Below are 20,107 nucleotides of genomic sequence, written 5' to 3' on the forward strand. Positions count from 1 at the left end.
GATTAATGCAACAATTTGTTTAGTGTAAATAAACAAAAGTGTTGCAATAAAGCGATGAACTTTCAAACACGCTAATTTAACAATAACTTAATACATATTGCAGGGGGGAAAGGGATTGTTAGTAATGGAGACTGAGAATCCCATTGCTAGCAATATACCCAACCAGGTCGACCTCCTCACGGTTCCCCCTGGAAACTATCATGGTTAATTCCTGATGAATTCATCATGATGGGCTAACTGGTCTGTTCTCATTCTCATCTATCACCCTTCACTGGTGCTCCGCCAGCGTATCCCGTTAGCGCAGGCGGGGTTATCATACCATTTTCACCCATTAAAAAAAATACATATTGCATTTCTAATGGGTATATAGCTGCGTATTTACCATTCCATTATCATTTCAAAAATAAAAAAAAAAGACTATTACATGAATTTTACCTGCTATATACTAATTGTATTACGAAATAATTCATATTTATTTTTAATTAAGTATTTAAATATTTTTAAATTTACGCTAGCTAATTACCTGTTCTTAAATTGTTGCATGACCGGTAGGGTATAACTGTTGATACTGAGTCAAGTCCAAAGCAATGCTATATGTACACAGTTAGCAATAAAATTCTATTCTATTCATACTAAGATTCTTTATTTATCAAATGTATCAAGTAAAAATACACAGTAGGTTAGGATAAGGGAAACATTTAATCCTCCTCTTCATCTTCGTCTTCATCCTCTTTCTGGTCATCCACCACATCAGGCTTTTGAATTAAAAAAAAACAATGAGCAACTACTGTCAATACCAATGGAAGGATAATATTGCGGATGAAGTTTCTTGTATTATATTCTAAAATCTTTATTGTACATAATTTATATTGGACGTTTCAATCGAGATTTAATATACAATGGCGGACTTATCCCATAGAGGGATCTCCTATAATCAACCTCTGAGAAGCTGAAAGAAAACTATAAAATGTTCAAGGGTAAAAACTGTAAAGCAGTTTTTTTTTTAATGGATGATAATGGAATGGTAACCCCGCCTGCGCTAGCGGTATACGCTGGCGAGGCACCAGTGAGAGGTGATAGGTGAGGATGAAAAGGTAGGTCAGTTAGCCCATCGTGATGAATTTAACGATAAATTAGTTACGATGATTTCCAAGGGAAACCTCGTGGAGGTCGACCTGATGGAGTATATTGATAGCAATGGGGATTAAGCTCTCCATTACTAACAATCCCTCCCCCCCAAACTGTCAGGTCAGTCTGTCAAGTTGTCCGAGTTCCTTTTATCCTCACATATTATGAATCTTGCACTGGTATCTTGCTAGCATATATCGATAGCACAGACAGAGTTATTTTCTAATGAAATGAATATGGAATGGTGACCACACCAGGTATGGCAATGTGACTTTCAATGTGCTTCCCCATAGACTGCCTACATCTATTAATTCCCTGCAATGCATTTAAGATCGTAACTACAACTAGTGGGGGGAATTCAACAATCTATTTGTTGAATTCATCAGAGGGGTTACTATTCCTTTTGGAGGGCAAGAGATTGTTAATAATGGGGTTTAAAAATTCCATGGCAAGCAATATACTCTACTAAGTTGGCCTCCATGCGGTTCCTCCTGGAAATGTTCCCCCTGTTTATGAAATTCGTCACAATGGATTAACCGACTTTCTTTCTGCTTTGATTCTCACCCATCATTTGTTACTGGTGATTCGCTAGCGTATACCGACAGCGTAGGCGGTGTTCGATTCATCCAAAAAACTTTCACTAATTAATCCTTAAAAGCCTGATTTTTTAAATCAGATTAAAAAATATACAGCGTGAAATTTAACTGGTTGATTATCCGCAGCGAAAAGATTTGGTCTCAGTAGTACTATCGATTCCAAAAGTAAAATTTTAAAAATAACATATTTTTTTTTCGAATAATCAAAAAAATAATTCTCCAACTCGAAAGTGTGAGAAACAATTAGTAACTCATTAGACGTAACGCGTATTTCATTCATAAACAAGGCGCCCGGGCGCCGCTCAGCTGACGAAGTTTCATTCATAGAGATTACTAATGTTTCTTGTCGATTTCGAGGTTCATTTTTCAAAATGATAAATCTGCCATTATTTGACTTTTAGGAAAAAAGGGTTTACGAATCGATTGTACCATCGAGATCAAATCTTTTCGCTGCGGATAATCAACCAGTTAAATTTCACGCTGTGTAAGTGTACCTTTTACTGTGTTTACTAATGGGGAAAAATATTATAAAAATCAAAACGATATTTTTATATATTTATTTAAAAAAAAAAAAAACATTTGGTAACATGTAAACAGCCAAATATTAAAATAATATCGATTGTAGGCGCCCAATGCGATTTATAACCCCGGTATCAAATTTGAAACTTCAGGTATTTAAGGGTTAAAAAAAGAAACAAACCCATTTTTATCCATTAAAAACAAAACTGCTTGTTAAAACCCGATACTGGCAGGTAATCACACAGCTGAATCCATAAGGTATTGTATCTATATGGCTAAATTAGAAATTATTAGCTTCTTTATTAATACAGTTTATAATTTATTAAGACAGTGTTTTAACAGTAAAACAACATTGTTTCAAAGAGTGTCAACAAATTTTCAGCCACGCATGCTAGCGTGGTGCGTTTATCTGTCTTTATATTATCTATTTATTATTAAAAAAAAAAAACACATTGTTGATTTTTTTAAGTATTCTCTATATAAGAAGATTGTTAGACTTTACCTCAAGCTCTGTTTGTTGCTCTGGTTCTGCTTCCTGTGAAGAGAAATGTATTATATAAAAATACATTTTAAAATGTTCATTTAAAAGTTTTTTTTTCTTTATTTTTCAATAAATCTTTTACAGTAGAAAACAATACAGCCGCATCCTTAATCTATGTCAATAAACTTTTATTTGTGTTGCCAGAAAATATAATTATGTATTTCTATATTCCTTCTTAAAACATCATCGAAGCCTAACTGCGGTTGCCAACCCGCCTGCCAAGCGAGGCAACCACAAGCAAAAACTCCTTTATGAGGGAGGTTCGAGCAGTGAGCAGTTAACGGCTGATAGGATGAGACATTGGACTGAATGGCTTGTGGGAATAGCACCAAATTATAAATAACAGTACTAGTATATAGTATAAAGATTTATTACACATAAAAAAATACATTTACATAAAGGTAGAGCCCAGTAGAAACCTATGATATGATTTACACGTTGTTGCACGAGTTAATAAAATTGTAACTATATCTGTACATAGGAGATATTTAACAGAGATATTAAATTAATTAATTTTATACAGAGATATAAGAAAATGTAGAATCCCATTGAGAATAGGAGTAAAAGAAGCTAAAAGATAAATCTTTACAATGTAATAAGTTGTAACCGTTAATAAAAATAAAAAAACTAATTTCATCATACATGAGTACATTGTGCGCTGTTTACCTGTATCTCTTCTTCTTTAACGCTAACTTCTTCTTCAAAATCATCCCCGTATCCGACGGGGAAGAGCGAAAGACAGTCTCTCTCTCCAGAGGCCACGTCGCTGCTGATGTAGCAGGGATTCAATCCCGCCAATTGTAATAGTGGGAGACTGCGTTTCCTCGACACCATGAGGGCCAGACGGTCCTTACTGTAAAAATACAGAGGGAAAGTTGCTAGTAATAGAATCTAGGAGCTCCATTGCTAATTGAAGCAGTCAGGATAACTTCATCACGGTCTCCCGGTAAACCATCGTGGTTAATTTATAGTTAATCCATTACGAAGATGCAACTGATCTGGGTATCGTACATTAAATGCATATCGTACAACATCGTACATTTCTGACTTAATGTCTTGTTTTGGTTCATACCAAAATCGGTTTAGTAATAATCAGAGTTTAACATTTCGTTCGGTATAAGTCCTACCATAAAATCCAAAGGAACGATATTTTAACATGTTTAATATTTTTAAACGGTATATATCATGTATTTATATCAACAAATTTGTGTTTCGTTCGGGTACGAAATTTCGGAAAACATTTTATTGTAGGTCCTTTAATTTTATATTCATCCTTAATAGTTATTCCAGCGTAAACCAAATCCGCATACAGAGAAACCATAGTAGTTGATTTACGCGGATTCTAGCTTATTCGGCGGCTGGCTCCCAAAAAAAGCTTGATCGACAAGATTCGTTCCAATTGAAGGTAGATTGTATTGGAATACGGAGAGTAGTTGGTTTGCGCGGATTCTGGCTCACTCGGTGGCGGCCTCCCAAAAAAAGCTTATTCGACAAGATTCGTTCCAATTGAAGGCGGATTCTATTGGAATACGGAGAGTAGTTGGTTTGCGCGGATTCTGGCTCATTCGGCTACTGTCTCAAAAAAAAGCTCATTCGACAATATTCGTTCCAATTGAAGGCGGATTGTATTGAAATACGGAGAGTAGTTGGATTGCGCAGATTCTGGCTCAGATACTAGACACTCGGACACTAGACACTAGACACTTGGACACTAGACACTCGGACACTAGACACTCGGACACTAGACACTCGGACACTAGACCCTCAGACACTAGACACTCAAATACTCGGACACCCAGTCACTCAATCGCCAGACACTCTGACACTATACACTCAGGTGTTATGTTGAGGGCCAACTCTATTGCTGTTGTAAGAGCTGTTTTCATGCAGCCGCTGACAGAAGAGCAAACCAGTCTCTGAATGCAATTGTGCTTTTGTTAAGTTTGTAGTCAAGATGTTTATTCCAAAGCAATTTACTGTCTAGTATTATGCCAAGGTACTTGACTTCTTCCTTAAATTTCAGTTCCGTATTGAAGAGTTTTGGTAGTCTGTATGAACATGTAACTCTTCTATTTGTAAACATGAATAATTCTGTTTTTGTAGGATTAACCAAGAGTTCATGCTGTGCGCACCATCTCTCAATTATTTCAAAAGCTACTCTCATGCGATCACACAGAGTACTTTCGAAACTTCCTGTTAAAAGTACAGCTATATCATCCACATAACCTACCGTGTAGAGGCTGTTATCGTTGAGCTCTATTATGAGCTCATTTACGACTATATTCCACAATAGTGGTGACAGCACACCGCCTTGTGGACAGCCCCTTGAAAATTCTATACTTATAATATAGAAATATCATTAATTAAAAATCTTCGTGAAGTAGGAAGACGATCGCCGTTTCACTATATACTTAGATAAGATCCCGAGTTCGATTCTTGTTAGGGACATTAATTGTTTCCGGTCTGAATGTTGTGGGTTGTGCTCCCGATATCCGTTGTTTGGCTTCCCATAACACAGGAATACCTTGAGATCTGGATAACTGGTGTTATTGTGTTACATACATTTTATAACTAAATCTTTAATATAAGTACACCATGAATCAGGTATTTAATTGATGTTAAGACTAATACAAGTAGCTCATGACTAGGGAGATCACGGTTTTTTCGACCGCCAACAGAAACAACCATCTCTGCATATTATTGCATAGTTCATTGTTTATTATCTAACCACATGCAAAACACTCCATTAGGGGAAGGCCTATGTTCAACAGTGGACAGTTAACGGTTGATCATCATTGTAGGTAAATACATATTTGAAACACTTACTGTTTTCTTAGTCTTTCCATTTTGTCGTATTGTTTTATACTGTATGCGACATGCTCCATAGTATATGGATCTTCGCCGACAAACAATCCAGTCTGTAAGTTAATCATTATAAAAACTTACAGCAGTTGTTTTATTGCAATGACCAGATATCCCCCATTTGGTAGACTAGAACGATCGATTAGAGATTTAGTGTGTATATATTTGCAATCGATATATTTATATATCTCTACAACTCACACTAGCCACTCAGAGTGCCTAGTGTGAGTTGTGCAAAGATTTGAGTGGTGGTGATTCGGTTAACATCGGAAATTCAGATTTTTCATACATAATACAATTTTATCAAGTGAACGTAAAAGCGATTGTAATTATTTACTAAATCTTTGTACAACTCACACTAGGCACTCCGATCATCATCACATTCTGTAATTAAAAAAAAAACCATACGGCGAGTATTTCTTGGGGAAACTGATTGATTACATCCTGTACTTCGTGACGCTTGTCCACGCTGAACATCACAAGCACGTGGGGAGGCAAGTGTTCAGTCTCCATTGGCGCCAAATCTTGGACCAACTGCATGAAATAGAAATAGGAAAATATGATATAAAATCACGAATTTTGTTAAAATTAGAAATACTAATGTTATGTGGGTACTTTTAAAATCCTCTAAATTGGTCCATAAGAGGGGAAAATCGAAAGAATTAATCCTAGGTTTATTAGTATTAGTCTATAATATTTATATATTATATTCTATAATAAACGCTGAAATAGTGATAATTTAATTTTGTTGAGCAAATTTTCTCTATGGTGGAAACTAAAGTATTTAAGCAGTAGTGAAGATTCATTCCTTATTTCACTGTGTTACAAATCCTTTGTCTTTTCTAGCGTTAAAAAAATATTTGTTGCTTTAAGAACTGCAAAATTCATTGATGCAATATGTGAAAGATTACTTTCTGTTTAATCTAGTACAATGGTAAAGTATATGTTAGCGGGCAGCTAAAGTGCACGAGTGCTGTACGAACAACATTAATATTAATCAATAAATACGCTTTAAATAAACAGTTAAATGAAATATTAATATATATATTATAATATTTCATAAATATAATACTTACCTATTTATGTAATAAATGTTTAAATAAATTAATATACTACCTACATTACAATAAAGGACGCAACAAAGATTTACTTTGGGAAAAAAGAACGACAGTCCATTAGCTTTTGCTAGCTCGTTCGGAGGGCTATATAGTCCAGGGACAAATAGACCCCCGGGTGGGATGTACTCTTCATCCTCCACGGTTACGTCAGAATGGAATTCTTCTTCTTCCTCAACCTTTTCTTGTTCCTCTTCAGCCTGATGAAGAATGCAGTCAGTTGCTTATACCATTCTTAATTTTTGAAAACCGTATAAGTAATATTCCAAAACATTAGGACATAAAATGTTTAGTTATCAGTTAAACAAAAACAGTAAGTATTTATGATAAAGTGTCTGCGTTTTGAAGATGCAATAAGAATGCATGGCAACACAAATTTTTATTCCTATTAGATGAACTGACGAACGAACAGTATGCAATAAAGATATATATATATATATATATATATATATATATATATATATATATATATATATATATATATATATATATATATAAAGTCGACTAAATTTTTTTGGTATTACTACGTTAAAATCTAGACGTTCAATCCAAGATTTGAACACGCTATATAAAATTATAAACGCAAAGTGGGATGCTATCGATCTATTAGGCCGTGTTCCGTTTAAAACAGGAGGTAATAAGAGAATATTAAAATTATTTTATGTACCTTATTGTAATAACAATGTAACTTTTAATGATCCTCTCTTCCGCATGTGCAGACTGTATAATAATTGTAATGAATTGGACATTTTTGCTTATAATTTAAATTCTTTTCTTAAAATGGCAAAAGAAGTGTCTGAGTTTAATATATAATTGTTCTCATTTTCTATAGTTACTATATATAATGTTGAAACTAGTATAAGCTAACGCTGTGCGTAGCAATTAATGGTATACAATTTTAAAACAATTAGTTATAAAATTCATTATATTCAATTTAATGTGAATTGTAATACTGTTGCTGTGCCCAAATAAATAAATAAATAAATATATAATATTACTAATTATATAAATTATAATACTTCTTCCACGACTTCAGTGTCAACATGCTCTGCTTCTTCACCTTCAACTTCTTCTCCTGTCACTACTGGTTCAGGCTCAGCAGGTAACTATAAATGTAAAATACAGTATACTTATACAAATTTATTAAGTTTATAATAACGACCAAAAAGAGAAGAAGAATAGAGTACTTTTTCTTGTAAATTATTATAGTACTCTTACAAGAATATGGTTATGTAGCTAATATACGGACAGTTGGTACTATTGCTATTTTATTAGCTTTTACCTGGCCGGAATATCTTCACTGATCGATATGAAAAAGTAGCCTATGCCCTTTTCCATCCTATATAACACCAAATTTTGTAGTATGTTAAGGCGCCAGGATGTATCTAACAAATAAACAAATGTACGTTTGTAATATTAGTAAGGATATTTCCAATATTTTATTAATTGACTAGCCGACTGTCCCGGCGACGCACGGGTGGACATTTTTACATTTTAAAAAGTGGCCATTAAGGCTGCACACGCGACGGAATCTTAAAAATGGAGTAACTTCTCCCGTTTTTCCAACATTTCCCTTCACTGCTCTGCTCCTATTGATCGTAGCGTGATGAAAAGTATACTATAACCTGCCTAGGAGTATGAAGAATAATTGCACCAAGTTGCGTTAAAATCCGTTGAGTAGTTTTTGTTCCTATAACAAACATACAGACAGACAGACAGACAGACATAAATTTTACTGATCGCATTTTTGGCATCAGTGTCGATCACTAATCACCGCCTGATAGTTATTTTGGAAATATATTTCATGTACAGAATTGACATCTGTACAGATTTATTATAAGTATAGATTTAAAGTCTTCCAAAGAATATATGTATAATACTATTATATATTCTTTGGAAGACCTACTGGCTACTTAATTATAAGTATTTGTTTTCTATTTAAAAATACCCCCGCCTGTATCCTTGCCATCCGTTCCTCTTCTTGTCGCTGCTTCTCCAATCTTTCTCTCTCTTCTTCTGCCTCCCTTGCTAGCCGGGCCTGTTCTGCTGCAAGTCGCTCTCTCTCTTCTTTCTCTTCGCGCTGTGGTTCAATAGTTAAATTTCTTGTCAAGATCACATTGTATGGCTATAATTGCTATATTTTGTCTTTGTAATTAAACATAACTGGTCGTAAAAGTATCAAGCAAAGCAATACAAAATACGTGGGAATACCACCTTAATTTGTTTTGCTGTCCTCTAAAAAATATATACATAGCTACATTCCATAAGAATACCATCCTACTTACAAATATAAATTTAAAAAAATTAGGTATAACTTCGTGGTACAGTGATAGGCGTATTGCACAATAAGTTTCCGGTCTGATTTTTGGCCAGGCCAAATTAGAAAACGACATTTCCTAAAAATTAACACGAGTCTGCGTGTTTTCAGTTATGTTTCCAAATGTTTGTTGCTTGGTTCGTAGACAGGGTATCTTAGCTTGAAGATCAGGCGATGGGCATAATGGTGTGGCATTTATTTATCTATATGTACATCGAAACTGTTATAGGACACTCACAAGCTTTTGCATCTTGGCCTCGTACCGGTCGCGGCGGACCTCTCGAGCTGTTTTGCTGATGGTAGCGTACCTCTTGTACGCCGGTATAGGAGGCACCTGTTTCTCAGGTGGAACGTCCTCTTTTAGCACTGGTATCTCTTCGTACAGAGCATGTCTCAACAGCTCTGTATAATTACATTGTTTATTGGTGGAAATTTCATCATAACATTGAATGCCCAAAAACGATATAAAAGAACAATTTCACTTTAAGCTGATCGTGTCTGGATACCTTTTTAATGTCCATTGCAGAATAAAAACCATAGCTGTCAAATTTATTTTTTAACCATTTTCCCTTTAATTTTGACCATGAATTTCACCTTGATTTATTTCACCAATAAAAAAATCATGCAAAGAAGGGTTATTTGATGAATATACAATATATGTATATATGTATTTAAATCATAAATATTGAGATTGTGTTCCAAAAAAAAAACCGACTTCAATTGTGGCCAAAACCAGTTATTTTGATTTAAGAACTAAAATACTGAATCGATTTTGAATAATATTGCTATAGACCAATCTGAAAATATATACTTTCAGATAAAAAAAAAATTCACATGTGACCGAGTTATGGGATAATAAAAAATTTTTTTATACAACTTAGAATGGCACACAAACTGACGACCCACCTGATGGAAAGTGGTAACCGTCACCTACAGATATGAGCAGTACCGTGGACATAACAGAGTATACTGTTTCGCCCGTGATACCCCCCATACGTTGCCATTCCTGAGGACTCGGGTGTTATTCCTCTGTACTCTGTAAATTCACTGCCATATCCCACCATTCAAACCGAAACACAGCCATTCAAACAACTAGTACTTGACGGTAGAAACACAACACAAAATACAACCGAATTGAATTGAGTGAGAGTCTTCTTCTTTTTGAAATCTGTTGAAAAATAGTATTTACTGACAAAATCCCGGTTGTCTGTGTCGAACATCTTGAAACGTACGACAAGTACTTCCCCCTTGAGCAGTGCGTGCAGGCAGGCCTCGTTTGGATCCACGTCGCTCATGTACAGGGCTTCCTTGACAGTCTCCTCTGTCAGTTGGAAGGTCTCCTTAGCCCCCACTTGTATATCTGTATTGATACAAATTGAAACTGCGATTTTTTCACATGTTCAATTTCGGCCCTTATTGCTAGCAATATATCCTGTCAGGTCGACCTTCACGCGGTTTCCCTTGGAAACCAGTATGAATAATTTACTGTTTAGTTTGTCATGATGGGCCAACTGAGCTATTGCATCCTCATCTATAATTCCTCACTAGCCAACTTACCTGACTTTATCCTCACCTGTCATTCACAAACTGCTGCTCCGCGAGCAAATGACCAGCGTAAATGTGCTGACGGGCTTACCATTCCATTACCGATCTATTAAGTACTATAAATCATTATGCGTGCTTTCACAGTAATGGATGTTCATTCATCATCATCATGTCAGCCTTTAAGTGTCTATTGCTGAACATAGGCCTCCCCCTTGAGGGTTTTGCCAGTAGTTGCCATGCTTGGCAAGCAGGTCAACAACCGCAGTTAGGCCTTAGAAATGTTTTAAGAGAGACGCTGCTGCCCATCCTTCGCCTTTCCTTAATCGCCTGTTACGACACTCACGGGAAAGGAAGGGGTGGTCTATTCTATGCCGGAATTACACGGCACTCTACTCGTTACAATCCTGCTGTTACTATATAATTTTTTTATGCAACTTAAAATGGCAAATAAGCTGACGGCCCACCTGATGGAAAGTGGTAACCGTAGCCTATAGACATGAGCAGTACCATGGACATAACAGAGTGTATGTATACAGATGTAAAACCTGAGTCCTCAGGAACGGCAACGCATGGGGGGTATCATGGGTGAAACAGTATAGTCTGCTATGTCCATGGTACTGCTCATGTCTATAGGCGACGGTTACCACTTTCCATCAGGTGGGCCGTCAGCTTGTTTGTCATTCTAAGTTGCATAAAAAAAAAAAAGTGTATTGTTTCGCCCAAAGTCTCCCTCTGGATAGAAATATGAAAGATTGTAAAACTGTTTGTTACTCAATTGCACATAAATGACAGAATGGATTTGATACGCATGTCAGTTATATCATAATTTATTATAACACTTGGGTAAAATTGCGGGAAATACCTAATAATTAAGTAAATTCTTACTAATATTAGAAATATAAGATAATAAACAAATAAAAACTACTAATCGTTAGGAAATTTCGTATTATTTGGATTAAAGATAAAGATAAACATTATAGACAATATAATATTTCTTTTGTTTCTATTTTATTTAGGTAATTTGCTAATTGTATTTTCAAGAACAGCGAAATGTAAGTCATTATTATTGTTATCGTTACCTTAATTATAAAGATTATAGATTGAAAATGTTGTAGCGGAGAATAATCTAAACTAAAAATAATATTAACTAAAAATAATATAAACTAAAAATAATATAAACTAAAAATAATATAAACTAAAAATAATATGAACATTATAATAATTCATTATTTCCGCTCCGCTTATAAACATTGCGGCAACACTGTAAGCGAAGTGCATGAAGATAGCGGCCGACTTCGGCCGCAGTGTTTTGGCAGCGCGGCTAACTTCGCGGATACTCTCAAATGCGCGTATAACGTATGCACTGTGTTTGCTTATGTTTAAAATATTATTTGTATAATCTCACCTCATATTGTATTGTCATTGTGTATGTGCTTGTGGGCTACTCAAATAAATCATTTTATTGTCTGCATTCGCTCCGTGTATGCGTAAGTTCATTTTTTACTGTATACCCACCATCAGCAAACATTAGTGAACCTCGGATAAATACAGAGTTGGTGAGGGCCCAGGAGTCATCAAAGGGCCCTACACTACAATGTAAAGAAAAAAAAATTATAATGTCTTTACAAATAAAAAAAGAATTGTACACTTTGAATGGTAGACTAGATTAAGAATAGACTTTATATGATAATATTGCAATCTCTATTATTTATAAATGTTGACATCAATTAAATCAATGACTAAGTCAATGAACTAGCGAAAAAATAAAAGAAAAGGAACCAAAAAATAAAAACAGAATTTTAAGCGATTTTTCAATTGCTGTCCCTTTGATAAAAACGGTCGTATTAGAGTAAAAAAAAAAAGCAATTTGAAGCTTAAACATTAAATTTTTTTTATTTACTCATGGAATACAATAAGATATAAAAAAATAAATAAATAGTCTTGCTTATTTCCTATATTGTATAATTCAACTAAAGTATACTCATTTATTCATAAATTAGATGTTGCCAAACCCTCTTGCTAAGCGTGGCAACTATTGGCAAAATCCCCTAATAGGGGGAAACCTGTGTTTAGCAGTGGACAAAAAAGACTGATATTAATGTCATTAACATAATTTAAAAAAAGGCCACTTTGCACCTAGGGACTACAGTATGGGGTTTTTCAAAAAGGATATATTGATGTTTCTTCAGTGTTGACAACGCACACGTGACACCGCTAGTGTTGCAGGCATCCATAGTTACAGTAACTGTTTACCATCAGACGGGCCATATGCTTGTTTGCCATCTTCTTGGTATAAAAACAATCTTGTAACTAAGCTTTAAAAATTTATCTCACTTATTTCTGTTCCGGCCGTGTGGTCCCGGTATTCCTTTTCCCGTGGGTGTCGTAAGAGGCGACTAAGGGAAATTAATGGTCGAAGGATGGGCAGTAGCGTCCCTCTTAAAACAGCACTAAAAGCCTAACTGCGGTTGCCAACCGCCTGCCAAGCATGGCAACTGGCAAAACTCCCCTTATGGGGAAGGCTTATGTTCAGCAGTGGACAGTTTAGGGCTGATATTATGATGATGAAGATTTCTGCTTCACGATTGAAACCGGACCAAAGTCTCCCTCTAGTGGGTACCTTAATTTCATACAAAGAATACATATAATACGCTATAGACTTGTTTCTTTTGAGTAAAAATGTAATAGTAACTACGCCTGTACTATTAATTCATACCTATCGACGGAGTACCAGTGACGGATAGCAGATGAGGATGAAATCAGGTCAGAGAAGTGTGAACTGAAAGATGATGTAGTGAAAAAGGAATGTTGCGTTGGTTTGGTCATTTGGAGAGGATGGATGAAAGAAGAATTACGAAAGAGATTTATCGAGCAAGAATGAATGGAGATGTCGGTAGGGGCCGCCCTAGACGGACGTACGTCGAGCAAATAGGCGATGTGCTGAAGACGGGGCCAAATTAAAAGTACCCGTAACCGGTGAGCGTGTATGAAAAGATTAATGAATGTGGAAGAAGCAAAAGAGGTTTGTTTGAATCGAAGCATTTGGCGTTCCATTGTTTCTGCCTACTCTAATCTGCAGAAGTCAGTCGATAGTGGACAGTAGATCTTAACCTATAAGCAGGCCTTCCAGAGCAAGCTTCCTATCTCAGAGATCGGTGCATAGTTATAACGACTTACTGATGACGTCCCATTTCTCATACAGGTCGTAATGCGCCTGATGGCAGTGCGGCCAGAACATGATGAAGTTGAGCCTCTTCACGTGCCTGGACAGCCGCTCGCAGACCCTCTTCTTGCGAGCAGCCAGCGTCAGCACTTGGAGCCGTTCCACCGCTTGACGGCATTCCTCTTCTATTTTTAGGTCCTCTTGCATTTTTTGCTAAGTGTTATAACTGTAGTCTATTTCAATAATTTTTTTTATACAACTTTGAATGGCAAACAAGCTGACGGCCCATCTGATGGAAAGTGGTTACCGTCGCCTATAGACATGAGCAGTACCATGGACATAACAGAGTACACTGTTGCGCCTATGATACCCCCCATGCGTTGCCATTCCTGAAGACTCGGGTGTTATTAATCTGTACCCTGTAAATTCAGGCCATATCCCAACCCTTCAAACCGAAACATAGCCATGAAAACACAACTGCTTCACGGTAGAAACACGAATGGGATAGAGATACCCAAGCAATCGACTTTTGTACAAAGTCTCCTTCTGATAAAACTTTCTGGTAGAACTTAATGAAAACGTAAACAAACAAGTAATTGGCTCGACCGTAAGATGCCTGTTGACGCCCAATAGTAGTACAAATTAAAAAACCAATAACCAGATTAATATTTGAAGGACGTTTCTGTAATAATTTCAACAAAATTTGACTTTTTTTTCAAAGTTCTATTGAAATTGAAAGCGTATAGCAAATTAAGTTCACTATTACTATTAAATATTTATTTTATTTATTGGTTATTTGATTAGAATAATTTTGTTTAATTCTGCCACTGTTAGTATGAGTGTGATTGCCAACACTCGAAGATTGACCACCACTATACTGTAAATATTGTATGTTTATATCATCATCATCTGGATGATTTTTTAAATACCCACCATTCATCATACCGCCCACCTGCCATACCCACGATTCGCTTCCATACATGAGTGTTGGTGTCAGTACTCCTTAAATTATGGCAAGTTTTCAATTATTCATTAATTAATTTAGTCTTCTCCTCCATAGACTGCCATAAGGAACGATCCTGAGCCACCTGCATACACTGACTCCTCGCAATGCATTTGAGGTCGTCATTTCATCTAGCGGGAAGTCGTTCTATGCTGCGTTTGTCCGTACGGGGTCGTCACTCACCTTTTTTCCCCATCAGTGGTCGATTCTTTGAGCTATGTTACCAGCCCATTGCCAATTCAGTTTATATATAATTTTGGGTTAAGTATAAATTTTTTAATTTAATAAAAATTTATATAGGTACTTATTCTATGGTTTACCGGTAATTTCAAAAATAGCGTATTTGTAAATTTTATTACTTGCTGGGCGGCGGTAGTCACTTATCATCAGGTGAGCCGAATGCTCGTTTGCCCCCTGTGTTGTAAAAAAAAAAATTGAGAAATAGGGTAGTTTTATTCGGATAAGAAAATATTGATCAGTTAGGGAGAAAAAAAAACGTCGCTGAGTTTTTCCACTTCGACTTCAAAAATAAGAAGTTTTTTAATTCGCTTGTATTTTTTTTTTGTTCGTTGTTTTTTAACTTTGTCGGTTTAAAACCGATTTGTAAAATTCATTTTTTATTTGAAAGTAGAATTAGTAATGAGGAGATTCTGCTTAGGATTAAGGAAAAGAGACAAATTATAAGAACTATTAAGAACAGAAGGGAAAAAATGTTGGAACACTTGATACGACATGACGAACTTATGAACATTATAATAGAAGGTAAGATAGAAGGAAAGAGGTAGAGGGAGGAGGGAGACCGAGACATAATTACATCAGGCAGATCAAGGAAGGAGTTGGTGTCGGGTCGTATCAAGAAGAGACTCGCTGAAAATCGTGAGTGGCAAGAGCTCCACCGACAAGAGCGCAGCTCTTAAATATGATAGATAAATCTGAAAGCATATACTTACAGATTAGTTCCACGTAATTTTTTATCAAAATCGGTTCTGTAATTTATTTTTTAATTTAAAACATCTCATTTTGCCACAATTGAAGTCGTTTTTTTTTATGTATTATTAATGGATTGGTAGCCTCGCTTACTAAATAGTATACCGATCCTCCATGAATTCCGCTATAATTACTATGCCATCGTCAAATTAAAGGTGAGTGATGTATCCGCCATTGATGTTTATACCATATCTTTTCAGTCCAAGAGTTTGGATTGACTGACTTACTCAATCGGTATACCCTTATGGGGTACCAATGATTGATGAAATTGTTTGCTGGCTAAGCTATAATGTACAACCATTCAGATTATAATACTACGTACAGCTTCTTCGGGCAACATATGGTGTATATCGAACTTGGCTCGTTCAATTCCTGTTTCGGTCTCCCTCTGCATCAATCCTAGCTCCTCTTCTATTATACGACATAGTTCTATGCCATTCGCGCCGAACATAGCCCTCGTCAACTTGCCTTTCTGTTAAATAACTTGCCGTTAAAATTCTCTTTAATTTTTTTAATGGGTGAAATCGAAACAGTGGTCCGCTTGCGCTATCAGTATACACTGGGATAATAACTGGGTTTTCGGACACAATCTTATGTTTATAATGCATTGTAATTACCAGTATGTTTTGTGTACAATAAAGAATAAAGAATAAAGAATCTTTAATTATTTTATAATATAACATTTGCAAATTTTATTTGAGTAGTTCGAAGGGACTGTTAGTAATAGTTAGTTAGTTTAAATCTGGCAATAATCCTGTCAGATTGACTTCCACGCGGTCTCTTCATAAATACATCGTAGTTATTTCCCAGTGAATTCGTCAAGATGGGCTTACTGACCTGATTTTTTCCTCACCTATTGGTCCCTTGTCAATGTGTACTGATAGTGCAGGTGGGGTTACCATTTCATTTTCACCCCTTTAAAAAGCTTTATTTGATCAAATATATATAATTAATTATCATAATTTATTGAAATGATAATCATTGGAAGGTAGGCCCAGGTTTAGCTTTTAGCAACTTTCTCTAAAATAATAATATTAACTATAATACCTTACTTAGAGCCTAGATGGTTGCATACAGTGGGGTATCAGAAATGTTTCCTTCCACAAACTAATGGTTATGGAATGAGCTCTCTATCGAAGTTTTTCCAAGAGACTACATTAAATTCTTAAAAAAAGGGATAAAGAGGTTTCTTCAGGGTCGGCAACGGGCGCGTAATGCCCCTGGTATTGCAGGCGTTCATAGGCTATGGTAACTGCTTATAATTAGGCGGGCCATATGCTTGTTTGCCACCTCAGTGTTATAAAAAATATATTGTATTCTTACTCCAAAGGACTCTTTAATGTAACACAGTCTTAAGACCATAATATGATAATGCCTGTTTTAAACATCTGTTGCTCTCCATATTTACTATATGTACTTATTATTTTATATCTTATTTATTTATGGATATATGAATACCTTCCAAAGACATAAGATGAAATTAAAATAAAATCTAACCACTATAAATAAGAATACTGGTTCGCTCTTGTACTTGAATCGAGATAAAGCATCTATGTTGTCCGCTAGAGCCTAGAAAAAATTCACTTTTTAAATAAAATAAACATGCTCAAGACTATAATCCCGAATGGAGTAGTCAGAGGCGTTCGTCGATTGATTCGGTTGTGACATGCACAAATTTTGCTGAGGATATTAGACTTCATTTGGGCAGAGAGCGAGCCTACCACTGCTACTCGGAGTGCATTGGTTTGTTACTGGTGTTTCTGATCGCCGGAGAGTGAGTCAACAATTTGAGTTTACAAAAAGTTTTTGGCGTCGAGTAGATTTGAATTCATAATTTTGGCGTTCTGAAGTCAGGGTGCAACTATAGTGCAAGTCGTTCCTACAAATATGCTAAGTGTGAAAGTAAGTTTGTTTGTTTGTTACGTCTTAGCGTCTTAACTACTTAACTAATCGACCTGATAAGCTAGTAAATATTGTATCGTGTAATCTGTACTACAGACTAATGGACAAGCAAATTTAATATAAATTCATTGTTCTATTATTTATACTCAAAGTGAATTGTACAAGGATTGTCAAAGAATCACGTTACGACTGCGTTTACGATTATTCAATAAGTTTGTATTGAGAAGTTAACTGTTCTTTAAGCGGACAAAGCCGCAAAATACAGCTAGTCTAAACTAATATTTTAAAGAGGAAAAAATTTATTTTTTGTTTAAAAATATTCAATCAATTTTAATAATTTTTCACCTGTAGAGAGCTGCATTATTAGTGAGTGATATGGGCTGATATTTTATTTTCCAAAAAACACTGGGCGAATCCGGGATGGGGCGTTAGATAGAAATAATTTCCGACTTACCTTCACCATTGCTATACGTTCTAGTCCTATCTCAAGTTTTCCTTTCCTGACCGCATTGCCAGTAGCGAGGCAGTAGCCACAAAATTCGGAGTATATCTCCATACCTATAGATTCCAAAAATGATAAACTGTATAATAGTAGTTGACGGCCCGCCTAAAGGCAGGTGGTATTTCAAAATAATTGTTGTAAAAGTAGATAATATATATATATATATATATATATATATATATATATATATATATATACCTCTATATTATATACCTCTATATTATCTACCTCTATATATATATAAATGTTTTTTTTTGGTGGATGAAAATGGAATGGTAACCCCGCCTGCGTTAATGGGATACGCTGGCGGAGCACCAGTGAAAGGTGATCGATGAGAATGAAAACAGGCCAGTTAGCCCATCATGATGAATTCATCAGGAATTAATTTCCAGGGGGAACCGCGAGGAGGTCGACCTGGTTGGGTATATTGCTAGCAATGGGATTCTCAGTCTCCATTACTAACAATCCCTTTCCCCCCTTCCACGCGGTATTAAGTCTTGTTGAATTCGTCACAATGGGCTAACTGACCTGTTTTCATCGTCACCTATCATCCCTCACTGGTGCCCCGCCAGCGTATATCGATAGCGTAGGCGCGGTTACCATATCATTGTCATTCATAAAAAACAAATAGAATCTTGTTATCCTATTGTACAAAAACAGTTTACTTACAGATCAATTGATTAAAGTGCACTTGGAGATACACTTCGAATTCCTCATTACTTTCTACTGTATCTTGTATTGAAACTTGTCCCTTACGTGCCATATTTTTCTCTTTATTTTTGTCTACGTAAATAAGTGTCTACCTATTAAAAATAGACAAATAATGACGTGTGATTTCTTGATAAATAAAATACTTTTCTGTCTGCTGATAAAAAAAAAAGTTTTGTCCAATCAGGTAACAAGTAGATACTAGTCTTATTTGTACAACTGACAGGTGAAAGGTGAATTATTCTTTACTTGCTTTTACGAGTATTCGTGATTTCATCGACATGACCAGGATATGTTTATTTTTTTTTAATGCGTGATAATGGAATGGTAACCCCGCCCGCGCTACCGGTATAAACCGGCGGGGCACCAGTGAAGGTGAGGTGAGGATGAAGCAGGTCGGTTAGCCCATCGTGACGAATTCAACAAGAATTGTTTACGATGGTTTCCAGGGGGAACCACGTGGAGGTCGACCTAATAGAGCATATTTCTGGCAATGGGGCTGTCAAATTCCATTGCCAACGATCCCTTTCCCCCCGGGTATGTTTATTGACCGGGATAAAAAGTAGCCTATATTTTTCTCCATCCCATCTTATGTCATAGTGTGTCTACTAGGTTTCATAGTGGTTGGTTAAATCGTTCAGGTGCTATAAGGTAATAAACAAACTCATTTTTACATTTATTTATAATTTATATATTTTCATTTCTTTTATGCAACTTAGAATGGCAAACAAACTGACGGCCCACCTGATGGGAAGTGGTAATCGTCGCCTATAGATATGAGCAGTACCATGGACATGTGTTGTCATTCCTGAGGACTCGGATGTTATTCCTCTGTACCCTGTAAATTCACTGCCATATCCCACCCTTCAAACCGAAACACAAGTTAATATGCTTACCAAATTTGATTAAATAACATATATCCAAACGTCTTTACTTTTATAATATACCTAAACAATTTTTTGTCCGCGACTTCGTCTGCATGAACGGGATAAATTCATTGATCCAAATAAAAAAGTTGCTTGTCCAAATTGTTTGTGTGTATTAAATTTCATAACGAATGGTTAAGCCGTTTAGACGTCAAGGTGTAACAAACAAGCAAACTCATTTTCACATTTATAATTGGTAAAGATTGACGTCAATTTTCAGTCACAGACCCTAAAGTTATTTAAAATTGACGTCTTATTTGAGTTACAAACATCACCTTGACACTTGAGCTGTA

At 35.8% G+C, this 20,107-nt stretch overlaps 2 protein-coding genes across 4 annotated transcripts in view; one reads left to right on the forward strand and one right to left on the reverse strand.

Annotated features, from left to right (window-relative positions):
- LOC113521793 (uncharacterized) lies at positions 1 to 19,029 on the reverse strand. Its single transcript, XM_052900012.1, has 15 exons — positions 18,850 to 19,029; positions 18,133 to 18,236; positions 17,274 to 17,345; positions 16,099 to 16,248; positions 13,801 to 13,999; positions 10,268 to 10,438; positions 9,317 to 9,480; positions 8,710 to 8,841; positions 7,781 to 7,867; positions 6,797 to 6,961; positions 6,055 to 6,180; positions 5,611 to 5,702; positions 3,451 to 3,637; positions 2,746 to 2,778; positions 1 to 755 (listed from the first exon to the last, which is right to left on the reverse strand). The coding sequence occupies exons 1-15, from the start codon at positions 18,941 to 18,943 to the stop codon at positions 699 to 701; spliced, it is 1,833 nt and encodes a 610-aa protein (XP_052755972.1). The 5' UTR covers positions 18,944 to 19,029; the 3' UTR covers positions 1 to 698.
- Positions 13,849 to 20,107, forward strand: part of LOC113521647 (uncharacterized) — a 27,055-nt gene continuing 20,796 nt past the window's right edge. Inside the window, exons 1-2 of one of the 3 annotated variants that reach the window (XM_052900009.1) lie at positions 13,853 to 13,981; positions 14,847 to 15,049. The gene's annotated coding sequence lies outside the window, so the exon portion shown is untranslated. Of the gene's footprint in view, positions 13,982 to 14,846; positions 15,050 to 20,107 lie in introns of all 3 variants that reach the window. The other 2 variants (XM_052900008.1, XM_052900007.1) reach the window with 2 other exon arrangements.

This window comes from Galleria mellonella, unplaced genomic scaffold, assembly GCF_026898425.1.
Source record: "Galleria mellonella isolate WM207_F2 unplaced genomic scaffold, CSIRO_AGI_GalMel_v1 utg63, whole genome shotgun sequence".
NCBI classification, from domain to species: Eukaryota; Metazoa; Arthropoda; class Insecta; order Lepidoptera; family Pyralidae; genus Galleria; species Galleria mellonella.

Bases quoted from the DNA above. Each gene is read 5' to 3' on its own strand.
- LOC113521793 (XM_052900012.1), bottom strand. From the start codon at position 18,943: ATGGCACGTAAGGGACAAGTTTCAATACAAGATACAGTAGAAAGTAAT. The intron at 14,000-16,098 runs GTACGTAGTATT...TATAACACTTAG, and splicing joins ATATGTTGCCCGAAGAAGCT to CAAAAAATGCAAGAGGACCT. The intron at 10,439-13,800 runs GTAAGTCGTTAT...GTATCAATACAG, and splicing joins TGAGAAATGGGACGTCATCA to ATATACAAGTGGGGGCTAAG.